General features: G+C 37.8%; 1 protein-coding gene across 1 annotated transcript in view; it reads left to right on the forward strand.

Annotated features, from left to right (window-relative positions):
* LOC108577573 (pituitary homeobox x) overlaps positions 1-13,871 on the forward strand; it is a 41,765-nt gene that overhangs the window by 7,686 nt on the left and 20,208 nt on the right. The window contains exon 2 of the mRNA XM_017940754.1: positions 10,702-10,899. Within this exon, the coding sequence (XP_017796243.1) occupies positions 10,702-10,899 (198 nt within the window). The remainder of the gene's footprint in view (positions 1-10,701; positions 10,900-13,871) is intronic.

The following is a 13,871-nucleotide window of genomic DNA, read 5'->3' on the forward strand; positions in this document are numbered from 1 at the left end:
CTTTCGAAGAACTTCAACTTGAACAATTTATCGTAACACGAAATTTCATTCGTTGTCGTTTTTTCTCTAGTCATTTTGTCCAATGCAACAGAAACGTTTTGTGTTAATCTGATTTTTCTTCATTTACGAGAAGAGAAATTAGAGTAATTAAAATAAAAAACACAATTCTGACGCAAAAATAAATTATCGACGCTCTACAAGTGTTATTATATGAAAAGAAACTAATGTTTAAAATTTTTCGGAAATTCGTTCATTCTCCCGTGATTCCCCTATGGTGAAAAGCTTAGAGGACAGATTATCGCCGTTTAATCCTAGTGTGTTTCTCACAAATATACCAACAGATTCTACATAACAGCACGCGTTCCTTCGGAAATCCTCGAAAAAGACGAAGTTCCCTGACAAGTCACGGGCTAAAAATATCATCGATCGATGAGCATTTCCGAATATTTATAAACGCAAAGGCAAAGACATTAAGGCTTGTACGACACATACCCGGGCACCCGGTCGTTGTCCCAATGACAGCGCGTACAGGCCGGCGTGCTTGACTAATAAACGACTTCCTAAGGAAGCCAAGGATTACGAGATTAGGAGGAGAGACCGGCCGGCAGACAGCGTCTTTCTCCTGGAGACCATGAACAGTCTGGGCTCACAGGTGCTCCAACCACGCTGTCGTACTTCAACCCCCGTCGTTTTTCCTCGTCCTGGGGTTTGCTGCTTTGGTAATTATCGGCCGTGCGGCTGTGCTCGTCCGTCATTCGAAAATCGCCGCCACACACCTCGCTACGTGACACACTTTGCTTTTTCCAAGACGTGGCCCCAAAATTGGGACAGGAAATGCGTGCGGTCAGCTTCTTTAGGGAGACGTGTGAATGTTGCGGGTGTGTATTGGGTTCTCGGGAAAGTCCGTGGCGAAATTTAGGGAGAATTCAAACCGACGCTTATCTCTGTCTTTATTTAAAATAGTGGCAAAGTCAAAAGGGATTTTACTCGTCAGTTGAAAACGAGTTGAAATTATTCGAAAATTGAACAGGTGTGGATACGTTGATTTATTCGGAAAATTCGCAGGGAAATTTAGGTAGAATTCAAAGCATCGTTTCTCTGTTTCTAATTGAGATAGCGACAAAAGTCGAAAGGTGTTTTACTCGTCGATTGAAAACGAATCCAACATACCCCTTAAATTATTTGTAAAATGAACGAGGGCGGATATAAGTTGAATTATACTTTCCGTGGTGCAGAGTGGACGTCGAACTTTTCCTGACAACGTTTAAAAAGAAAAGCAGAAAAACAGAGAAATTTCACATTTAATTTGGAACGAGTAGATTTGACTAATTTTTACTGTAATATTTGTTTGCACGTGTCGTGTACAAAAGTGAGTATAAGAATTTTGCGCGAATGACTAATTTCGTGCGACTTTCAAAGGAGCTCACAGCTGCGCGATACGGATATTTTAGCCACCCTTGTAACCCTCTTCATCGTTGAGTTACACCGCGACACGGTCCACTAAACACCCACAATTTTTACAGCACATGCCATTTTATTCATGTTCGTGAATTACCGTCTCATTGGTCGACGATTATCGATGTCACTTTGCGAGGCATAAAACATTTCTCCGTGGTGTGCTCGCTTTTTTTCTTTCTCTAGCTTGTCATTAATCATGATCCTTACAGCGGTGTGAAATTAGCATATGTAAATGTAGCTGCCAGAGAGAAATCGTGTCTACTGTTGAAGAAATTTATTAAACAACGATTTCTTCATAGACGATTTTTTTCTATACAAAAAAGGAATTGCACTAATACCTAAGTGTTAGTAATACCTAAATCGTAGTTACTGCACTTTTATCAAAATTAAAGATTTAACACTTCAAAGTAGGAAATTTATTTGTTTATTTAAATACACGAGTATAATAATCCTTCGTTGCACGAAGATAAACGACCATTACCGATTCGAAACGTGAATGATGGATCTTCTAAAATTGTGTAAAGAGTTACTACAGTAAAACAGTCGAGAGACTGACAAACTGTGTTAGACAATTCCTGTCACTGTATGAAAAAACATCGACATCATTTTTTTACAACAAACGAAAGTAACAAAAAAAAAATACAATATCACACAGATAAAATTATCCAATAAAAGTTACGATACGTATGTTCCAAATACTTTTAAATAAATTACAAAGCAACATTTGTCCTTAACGTCTTCGAGTTATTCGTAAAGAAACTAAATTGATTAGGTTGACAGAGTAATTGTGCGATTAAAATAGGATTGAGATTCGTGAACGATTTCAATAAAGCAAGGGATTACCGGTGGAATAGCAGAAAACAAAACACGAAAACGATCGTTCAAGCCTTTCCTTAGGCCGTTAAAGTGTCTCGTGAATACCGTTTAACGTGGTTAGTTGTTAAAGCTATTAGATGAATGTGTTAGGAAAGAAAATATTACTGTAATAGTAAATCAACAAGCGGCAAATGTCAGTCCTCGCCAAATATCTCTTGATCGATGTCGCGGATATTGGTACAAGCTTTATTGCAGCGCGGGTAAAATTTTCCGGGTAATGAAAGCGCCGCTCTGGAATAACTCTCCATCGATAATTTTATATCGGATATTACGATACAACGGCGGAGATTATAATCCCCTCCGAGGGTTTTATAACTTTCATGGAGTACATTCATTTGAGAGACCACGGTGTGTTGTGAAATTGAAAAAAAGAAAAATTATCTCCGATACATTTTAGGCGGTTTTATTCTATAAGTGACCACTTTTGCAATGATGAAACACGCGTTGCATTGACGAATAAAATATGGAAAAATTAGATACAGTGGAGTTAACGTATCTAATAGTGTTATTAATTTTCGCAGAATTTTTTTTTAAATATAGTTTACGCAATGAAAGTGATTTTAAGCATAATCTTTGAATTACTGCAAACAACGTCAAACAAACAAACGTTAAAGTGTTTCCAAGTTTGAATGTTTTCAAAATTATTAGCAGTCTGTTAAATTAAATTATATTAAATGAATTTAAAATTTGCTACATTTTTCAATAAAGTTACTCTTTAAACAATCGTCAAATCGCTGCAAACAACTTCAAACAAATTAAATTGTTTCAAATTTCGAATATTTCTAAACTCATTGACAGTCTAAAATGTTAAATAAAATTAAATTAAACTTATTTAAAATTTTATCAATTCCTCGATAAAATTTCTCTTTAAACATAATCTTCAAACCGCTGCAAACAACACGAAACAAACGAAACTGTTTCAAATTGCGAATATTTCTAAAATTATTGACAGTCTAAAATATTAAATTAAACTTATTTAAAATTTTATCAATTCCTCGATAAAATTTCTCTTTAAACAATCTTCAAACCGCTGCAAACAACACCAAACAAATGAAACTGTTCCGAATATCGAATGTATCTAAAATTATTCGCAAGTGTAAAACAGTTTGCAAATTGCAATCGAACCGGATTCTTTCGATTCTGTGTAAAATCGATGGGGTTTATTCGAGTCGAGAAACGACGTTCTGTATCCCGGCGACGACGTTGTCTTCTTCGTCGACGCCCGACGTCGACGGTCGCATGCACAGTCGCCCCGTAAAATCCGTGCGGATTAGCGATCCACTAATATATCCCGCGGGCGTAAAAACGCGACGAAACAGCTGAGATATTCGTTCTCGTCGTTCCCTCTGGTGCGCGTCCGACGCGCGGCCAGTTTGTCTTTGGCATAAAATAACTCGAAGCCACAGGGAAAAGTAATAAATTTGTGAGTTACAACCTGTCTGCCTTTCGGCCCTCTAGTTACCATCCCTTCTCTCTCTCTCTTCTTTTCTCTTTTGCCTTTCTTTATTTCTTGCCCGTCCACCGCGATATCTCTCTACTCCCTCGTGGCGCGATTCTTTTTCCGTGTGAAAACACGTGCGAACCGGGACAAGTAAGGGGAGACCAAACCACGACCTCGACATCTCTCTCCCCATATATTTTTCTTAGGAAGGAAATTATGGAAAATTTGAGTAAAAACGAGATCAAGAAGCTGTGGGAAAATTTGTGGAATTGTTTCAACGATGATTATGCTTATTCGCGAATCTCTGAGAGTTTGACCGAGCTTTTTATTAGTGAATGTGGTATAAAGTAATTTGCAAATTTAAAATAATTAATTTATTCGCGAATTTCTGAGAGGAACTATGAGAGATTTGCTGGAAATTGTGTTTGACTGAGATTTTTATTAGCGAGTGTGGCATAAAATAATTAATTTATTCGTGAATCTTTGCAAGAAACGATGTAAGCTTAGTTAGAAATGATTTTCGATCGAGTTTCTGAATGTTAAGCTATGGAGTTGAGTTAGAAGAAACGAGAGTTTGTCGTTTTCCTGCCTTGCGACGTCTTAGCGATTAGAATTGAACGATTAGAGAGATGTAGAAAAGTGGAACTGCAGATATGTCACTGCATATAAATTTTTTTCGTTACTTTCTTACTACATTGCAGTCGTAAATTAGAATATTTTATGATACCGTTGTTTGAAAGAAGAAAAGAAGTAAGGGTAGGATCTATACAGACAGGTTCGTCGATCGGAAAATTCAAGTCAGAAATAAACGTTTAAAAAATTCCAACAACTAGTGTGCAATAATGAATGTAGAAAAAGTGGGATTGTTAAAATTTGTCGATACTAAAAAAGGTAATAAAATATCTATTTAAAGTATTCTATATTGTTACAAATATTGATATAAATGATTTAACAAAAATTTGCATTTTAAAATGATTTCTTTCTATTTCTAGTATATTTCCAATAGAATATTTCATAATAATATAGAATATACGAAATTTTACTCCAGTCCTCAGAATTCTCGTATTCGATATTTCTCATCTCTCTGCTTTTCTTCGAATTCACGAGAATCCAGGATCAATATACGATCTTCTTGGTAAACGGACAGAACGAAATATCTCCGAACCACTGACCAATATGGGTGTCGAATGTTTGACAGGAAAGGGTGGGGTAGTTTTTGGTCACATTCCGCCCTTCGAGGATCTTCCGTTTTCTCGTCTCGTGTAACTCTGCCACGAATCCATAGCAGCGAACAGTAGAACCGTCAAACGATACAACATGTTAAGCCTCCAAGAACTCTGCAGGGGATCCCGTGGGAACTATATTGGAGAATATATCGAACAAAATAGGAAAGGAGTCATAATGGCTCTTTGTTTTCGAACGTCATACGTGACTAAAACGAATGTTTCTTTGGTGTTATTCGTAATTAAGATTCGTCTTCCGCGTTGAATAGATTGGAAATTATTGTGTGTTGACGCTTAATTCGAAAATTTGACGAAGTTTGTTAATATTCTGTTTTCTTTAGAAATTGGGGAATATTTTGTGCATACTTATTTTGAAAATTTGACGAAGTTGTTTAATATTCTATTCAATTTAGAAATTAATACAAGTTGGAGAAAAAATAATATTCATTTTTCTTTGAATTCTGCACCTTTGCAGAAATTTCAATCTTTTATAGATTGCATATTTTCCAAATAATCTACATTATTTTCGATGACCATTTTTCCATTTACCAACCAACCAACGAATTCTCTCTCTGATAAAACATAGCGATTTTTCATCGATAAAGTCGTCAAGACCTCATAAAGAAAAGCCAGTAAATTAATTTCCACACCTAATAACAGTCGCAACAACTAACAATCAAAATATCACGTTTGTACATGAAAATTTTTACAAACATTGCTCATTGACCACCTTAAAACAAACATTTACTTTCTCCGTCAAATCCTTCGGAAATTTTACACTTTTCATCGGTAAAATTCGTGAGTTTTCGCTGTAAGAAAAATCTCATACACAGAAAGGAGCACGTTAGGAGTAATATCATCGAGCAGCAAGATATTGAAACGTGAAAAATGAAGGCCTATAAATTCCGGCGAGTTGAGTAGGTCGCTGGAATAGCGTGTGTCGGATCAGGATGTAGATTATAAGATTAACTCTAATCTTGAAATAATATACAAGCGTCGGAACGAGGAAGTTCCAACGGTGTACACTGGTTTTATCAAAACAGCAAGGAAAAATACATTTTTAGTGGCGTCGACCGAAACGAATACGTTATATGTGTTGTTCGTCAATTTCGAAATTTCACGGGTGTTATCCGATATGGACAGGATTATCTAGATATTTACGAGGATTGAAGAAGGGCGAAGAATAGATGCTGCACGGGGTAATTGTGACAGAGAATCTCGTTGGTGCGCTTGTCACGGCGTCTGTTTATTATTTCAAGGACCGAAATCCCCGAAATCGAAGGAACTTACAAACGAAACAAATAAATACCGAGCTTTCTTCTCTCGTTCCAATATTTTCGGGGTATTTTAAAAGATAACGTGACTAACAATATCATCTACAGAATTTTTAGAATCGTAAGTTTCTCGATTTTTAAAAATAAGCACTTGGTTCGATGGAAGAAAAAAAAAAAGATTCATTTCGCTTCTATTTGGCATTTTTTTGTTTTTTATTCCTTTGTAAATTGTTAGACGTATTTTTTTCGAGGTTTTATTTAAAACGAATTATTCAAAATTTTTTTAAATTGTGGAAACTATTTCATCTCCTTCTTTTCTCACTAAAAATTAGTTTTCATTTGTTATCCACATTATTTGCTTCTATCAAGCACTGAACACATATTTAAACCAATTGCATATTGAAAAAATACTATTAAAGTGATAAAATTAATGAGAAACATAAAAATTTATCTAATCCTCTTAAGCTTGATACAAAAGAGAAGAATGAAAATGTTCATTTCAAATAAAATAGCTGTGTTAAGAATAAAAATGGACAAAAAAATAGAAATTAACAATAATGAAATTAAATATTACTAAAAATAAAAATTAACAATAAAAATCTACGAATACTGTAAAATTTAAATGCTCTGTTCGTTAAACATTTCCAGTTAATATAAAAATTATTCGTTACACATTATAAAAGGGTATCTTCCTAATCTATTCTTCGAATATTTTCCAAGGATCCCTCGAATTCTCGCTACAAGCGCAAATACCTAAAATACCCTTCTAAATACTCTATTCCTTAAAAATTTCTAGTACCAAAATTTATTGCCTAATCCAAAAAATTATTCGTTACACATGAAACCGTATTTTGCCGATCTACTCTTCGAATTCTCTCGTAAAGCGCACGGTTCACCACTGAATTCATTTCCACGCTGGTAACGACTCATCATCGTTGTATACCATTCGGCTGCTAGCCGTTTATTTACAACGTGTTACATCGTTGGCATTCTTCTGTTACATAGGATCGTGATAAGTAGCGGCAGAGTCCATGTTTCCAACTCAGATGTTGTTTGTCGAGGAGACATCACCGATAACGCGACATCACTGCGGCACGGCCGCTTTTCCTCCGGGGACTGGCCTTGCCAAACAAACCACTCACCCTGCTCAGGGTGGAAGCTTATCCTCGTATAGCCATTCGTAGCTCTTTACACGTGTTCTCCGGTTAGCCGATCAAATAGGTAACCGATCTGTTTGCGGAGTTGTAGATTAAGAAACTATTCCGTGCGGTTTATTTAAGGGCCAGCTTTCGCGGCGAATTCGACAGAAATTACACGCTCCCCCTTGGGAGGGACGAAAAGGGAAAGAAAGAAAGAAAGAACGGCCCCGTAATAACGAAGAATACGAGGAAAATGATAAAAGTGATAGGAATCGTTGCATCGATTAACTCAGCGTAAACAATGCGTCGCTTAATGTCCCGTGGACGTGAATCATTGTGATGAAAGCAGTGCTTCGTAATTGTGCAATAATGATCTTGAAAAATACTAATCGACGTGGCATTGCACTGGTTTCCGCGAGCCTTATCAAAAGGTGAATCATGATCGGTAATGTTCTTCTATATTTCGCTTGGACAAAAATGTTCTTCAAATTTACTCGATAATTATTTTTTAAAAGAACGTAGTATCGATTTGAATAACAGATATTGTTTGATTTGTACGATTTAATTCGTTCCTCGAAACAGAATTTTGATTTTATCGTGTATTTATTAGAGCAGTTAATGAGTTCGCTGTTAAAAGATGAATGGAGTTTGAAAAATCGTGGAAAAAGTTGTGTTTCTGTAGTAGGAAAATGTAGAACGATGTGAAATATTTTCGAAATTGATTTATGAGCAATTGAAATTTCCGTTACCATTTAAACATTAATTCTAATTTAACTAATTCTCATTTTTTAATAAATCCAGATTTTTCAAAACCTAATTTCAGTATAATCTCCCTGACTTTTATTAACATTCGCTGTTTACGATTCAGCGTGATAGAAATATATCACAATTGTTCCTTTAATTGTTGCAAACTACATTCCATCAAGATCGAAATTTCGTTTAGACATAACTGCAGTTTCAGGACAGGTTGGTAAAATTATACTTGTGAACCAGTGTGAAATTTAAAGGTATTTCAAACACATTTTTCGACGAAATTTTAAACATTCGCTGTTTTTCTGCGCGCGACGCTTTATCGAAGATACTTATTTCGTGACAACGTTTCAGTCAGTTATCGCGTTGTAAACGAGCAATATTTAAGTTCCAGAGAGAAGATCCGAGATTTGAGCACGCCTACGAGAGAGAAATGGAGGTGGCAGATAAAGTCTGTTTTCCCTTTTAATTGGAACTTCCCTCGATTTACTCGTTTAAAACCGTCCGAGAACGTTGCGATTCCATGTATTTCGCGACGGACAATTTTAAATATCGCGCGGTTACGCGCGTTCTTCTCGTGGAATCGTTCTTTCAACTTTTTATACCACTTCTCGCGTAAACATTTGTCGGTACAGCGATTTGTCACGTACGATTCCAAGAGGAAGACTTTTTCTTGAAAAAAATGCGCGGCGAACGATTGTAAACCACTGAAAACATGCTCTTTTCCAGTTTCAAAGTTGCAACTAATCAAATGGTAGTTTCCATTGCGTATACTTTTATTGAGAATCTCAAATGCATATAATAAAAAATTTGCACGAACAAATTTCTTTGAAAAAGCAATGGAAGTTTTCAAATAATATTTTTAACATTGAATTGTTTTTTCATCTTCGTCAACTTTCGCTCCCTCGTTTATTTCTTTTACATATTCTGTTATAAAACATTTGGACGAAGGATCTTCGTTCTAATTGATGCTTCTAAATAATTCACACCATTGAGTACTATAAAATACCATATAATGAGAAACTCTAAATACGTATCGTTAATGCAGCATTTCATCGAACAAATTTCATTTGCTCGCGTTCCTTCCGTAAAGCAATTTTCACTTGCTCGTAAATACCGAATTACGAGTGGATTATGTATAAAGTATTATCTGGCCAGTCACTCCCTTACAATCTTCACTCTCAAAGACCTCCCTATGTCTACGAGGCGAATGATAATTATTTATAGTCGACTAAACCAGACCTAAAATTCCCCTCCGTACACCTAAAACATTCGAGGATTTTGAACATTGCACACACCGTCGCGTCCGAATACGCGCGCGATTTTCGCCTATTTTTAAATTCCAACCCCTTCGTAAATAATATCCTTGTTGGTCCATACGACACTGGCGTCAGAGCGCGTCTTAAAGACGGCCAACATGCGAGGTTAGGCTCGTAACACAGTTGGCAATATCCTGGAAGAGTGACACGCGCGTCTTCGTGGCCCGCAGCCGGCAAGCGCGGCACTAAATCAGCCCGAGTTACGCGCCGACTAATTGTGAACCGCCTCCCTCCTCCTTTGCCGCCCCCGTGGAAACCAAATATAACTAAACGGAGCGAAACTAAACGGCCAGGCCGATTAACTTCTCCGTTGGCTGGCTACACACCACCGACAGACAGCTCACACTCGCCAGCCCTATTCTCGACTGCAGCTCGTTCAACCTGAAGAGATCTCTCTCTCTCTCTTTCCTCCCTCTTTCTCCATTTTTTGTTCTCCTTGCTTCTTTCCTTCACTCTCTCTTTCTCTGTCGCTTTTTTCCCCTGTGACGATAGCGTGGACCGATGCGGATAGATAATCCGAAGGAGAAAGAACCCGGTTGTTAATTACACGACGAAATAACAGTGTTCGTCGAGATATCCTTATAGGCTGTGAGAAGTGTGTTCTTTTACCCATGTTGCTCGAAAACACGAGGCTGTCTTTCGAATTACGATTGTGTTTTTTATCGTTGAATGAAACATTTTTTGCATAGTTTGTTGAACCCACTTTTCGAATATTACACTTATTTCTAACAGAACACTATTGTAGGGACCGAAGAAAAATTTGAAGGGCCTTAAAAAAACAACGGGGACTCGAACCCGCGACCTCAGGGGTTGCAAGCCGGAACTCTGCGCACTACCCCAACGCGTCCACTGTATTTTCTCCTTCTTGCTCCTACATGTTGGATGTAAAGTCCCCGATTCCACACTGTTTATTATACTACAAAAGACAGACAACGTAGAAAAAACTACACGAAACTAAGTGAATTAAAGTAACACAACAAGTACACCGGGAAAAATAAAATGACACTACATATACAAGATCGTGTAGATTTTCGTAGAGGTCGTCTAGATATGTCGGGTATATTAATTATACAGTATAACTTCATATCTACGCTCTGAAGCTTCAGTTTGTCGTGTTAGCGGTTTCGCGAGGTCTCTGATTAATAGCGAAATAAGTTAGTAAATAGCGGTGATTACGGAAAGCTTAGACGACGTTGCAAAAGGGTGTGATGCGTTTTGCAGTATGTGCACAGGGCGACTTCCGGGACGAGGTAACCGGGGGTTTGGCGAGGCTCGATTTGACGGGTCACGGAACTCACACTCCCGGTGGAAGCAACCCTAGTACACCGGGTGCGACACCCACGACACCCTCCGGTGGATTTTCTACCGCACAGCCCAGGTCCCGCACGAACATGACACACAGGCCGGATATCCGAAAAGGTACGCCTCGCCACTTTACGAGCAACTTTTCTAACCCACACCCCTTTTCATCCCTGTTTATTCGTTTTAAACGGATTCGTGTTTTGACCGTTCTTCTTTTTTTTTCTGCTTTTCTTTTTGCTTCAACCTTTATCCTCGTCCGTATTTCGCTTCTTGATGATCGAGTAAAGTGATCCGTTAAGGCTTGTTCATCTTCGCAGGGATGTTTTGCTTCGTGCAAAATTCCAGTTGAGTAGAGATAGTTCTGTTGTGCCAATTGTTGTAATATTTCGTCCAGTTTTTCTCTGTAACAACAGAATTTTGGTAATTGCATGCAGTTTCCTGCAGGATTTAAGCTTGACACAAGTGGATGTTGGTTGTTGAGAAGATCTGAGATTTAGGTGTTGCATAGGATTGCAGTGATCGATGCAAAGGATCTAAATGAGATGCGTAGGAGTTGGTTAAGGTTTTTCTAATAATTTCATTTAAAAATTAACCAACGAAGCGTAAAACTCTAATTCCGTTCACCAGCTAAACTCGTCTACAAGGAATTTTTATAAATTACAAAACAACACTTCTCTATCATATTACATTTTAATTATACAGATATTTCATTTAGAAGAGAAATATTTCCCCTCGTATGGAGCAGCTAATTCGAGTTTACAATTTCACTTACAACCCAATAATCGCGCGTCATCTTTCGCGCGAGCGAAGACAGAGAATTGGCGCATCAATGAAGTAGAATAGCGTGGTGGATTCTGATGGATACGATCTCAGTTTGGTCGTCTCACGGACTGTGAAATCAAATGATAATAGAGAATGTCGTGGGCTGGGTGCAGCGCGAGAAAGGTGAGGAAAATGCTGGCGTCGTTTGTTTGCAGGTTTGTTCGGCACTTAGCCGGCACTCTCGCAGCCGCCCCAAATCCCCGCAAATTGAAATATCTCCCGGAGTCTTACGGGCCTGGTTAACAACAAACCCCAGGGACGGATCTCGCTTCACTCGTTGTAATCCGGAGACGAGGGCGAGGCCTCTCTTGCTTCTTCACGCGAGTCCAGCACGTTCCTCTACTTCCTGCCAAACGAACCTCCGAAGGTTCTTTCAATTTCAGCCTTTTCGAACGGTAACTCGTGTAACTTGGTGAAATTCGTCGGATTTTTATGCAGTAGGACCCCGTTTGAAAAAAGAAGAACATAAAATTCTAAATTTGTAATTTTGTAATTTAGGGTTAATTAAATTTGACCCGAAAAGCGACGTCGCTGGAACTTAATTTGTATTATACTTCCCGCGTTATAGAGGGTCCTATTGCACTCTTTCGTCTTCTCAAGTTATCCAACGATGTTTATTCGAGAATGCACTACAATTTTGAAAAGTTTGAAAGTAAAATTGTTTCTTCTTTTAGTCGCAGTGTTAGATCGCTATCGAGCTATACTTTCTTCTGTCATTTCGTCGTAAATATTTAGAATATCGATAGGAACATAATGGGTGACCTAATTACTTACGAACAGCAGCGTATCTGCTCGATTAACCTTAGTGCGTTCTCTGGGTGAAAAAAGACCTAAAGCCGATGTGAACCTGGACAATAAATTTTCGATACAATACCAAGCGAACGTAACCTTGATAACAGCAAAAGATGCCGAAGACTGCATTAGGGTTAAACCGAAACTAAAATTTCTCAGGATAATTAAGGACACAAAGGTGTCTCGATACGGTCGTTCCTTCGCGACGTCTCTATTTTATCTTCGATCTGGCTGGAGTATCTAGTTCCAAGAAAATGGTTAAATCCCATGCACCACATTGCGAGCCCCGGGTAGATTAGGATGATGCTGAATAAATTGAAACATGGTGATAAAGACATCGAAAAGGTCTCGGTGTCGCAACGTGGCCTGGTATCGGTGCGACCGGTTGTGTATGTCGGTTCGCTACCTCTGTAAATAGTCGTTTCTAGCTAGAAGATAGTTAGCGGCATCATCAGACGCAGTGATAGCGGTGCTCTTTGAAAAAGGAGGCAATCGATCACACGGCTGTCAATGCGAGTAAGGGAAGCTGGCGATTTGCTGCTGTGGAGTCAGGGGTGGAATACCCTCACCTGTCACTGTCACGATCATGACAAACACATTCGTGTTATTCTCGAACGGCCAGCCGTGGCAGAGATTACCGATCGAACGTTCCAAACGATTCACGATCGTTCAACTATGGACATCGATACGCACCTTTACGTGTTCTGTAATAAAACAAATTACCTTCTTCTTAAGTCAATTTTATTGTACTTTGGAAGATTTTGATGATTGATTTGTGAAAAAGTGGGAAATTTAATGGACAATTGAATGGGGTCATTTAAAAGAACGATTTATGCGACATTTACTTACCTGGTTTTCAGGAAAACGATAGAAATGATCTCGTTCTGATAATTCTTGCTGTAAAGATCAGTGAAATATTTATTGTTTTAAATGGAAGGATTGTACATTGTTCTGATAAGTTGGGTAACTAAATTTCTAAATTTTGGATATGCTTCTTTAATTGAAATTGAAAGAGGTTACTTGGACGAAATTAAAATTTTAACAATAATGATAGCGCTTTTGAGGAATCGTAGTATGTCGATAATTATTTAAGAATATTTTATTTTACTTGAAAATCCAAATTTAACGTCCTGACAGTGTCTGTTATGTCATCGAGGTAAAATACATATGGTCAATACTTGAATTATCTATTTCATACTTATAAATAAATTCAGTAATACCTTATGCAAGTAGAATCAAAAATTGGAAAAATTTATTTCGCCGTTTGATTTTGAATTTAATTTGATATTTGCAATTTGCGACGAAAAGAGGCTCGTTAGAGGGAAGAATATAGTGAATTTTATCAGCGATAAAATTCTTTGTTTATCGTATTACAGGCTAATTTTTATCACGTGCAGGAATAGATATAAGTAATATTTATCGAGTTTTTTAAAGGCTTCAAGGGATAGAGGCCTTAACCTGGAGGCCAGTGTACA

This window comes from Habropoda laboriosa, unplaced genomic scaffold (assembly GCF_001263275.1).
Source record: "Habropoda laboriosa isolate 0110345459 unplaced genomic scaffold, ASM126327v1 scaffold578, whole genome shotgun sequence".
Classification (NCBI taxonomy): Eukaryota; Metazoa; Arthropoda; class Insecta; order Hymenoptera; family Apidae; genus Habropoda; species Habropoda laboriosa.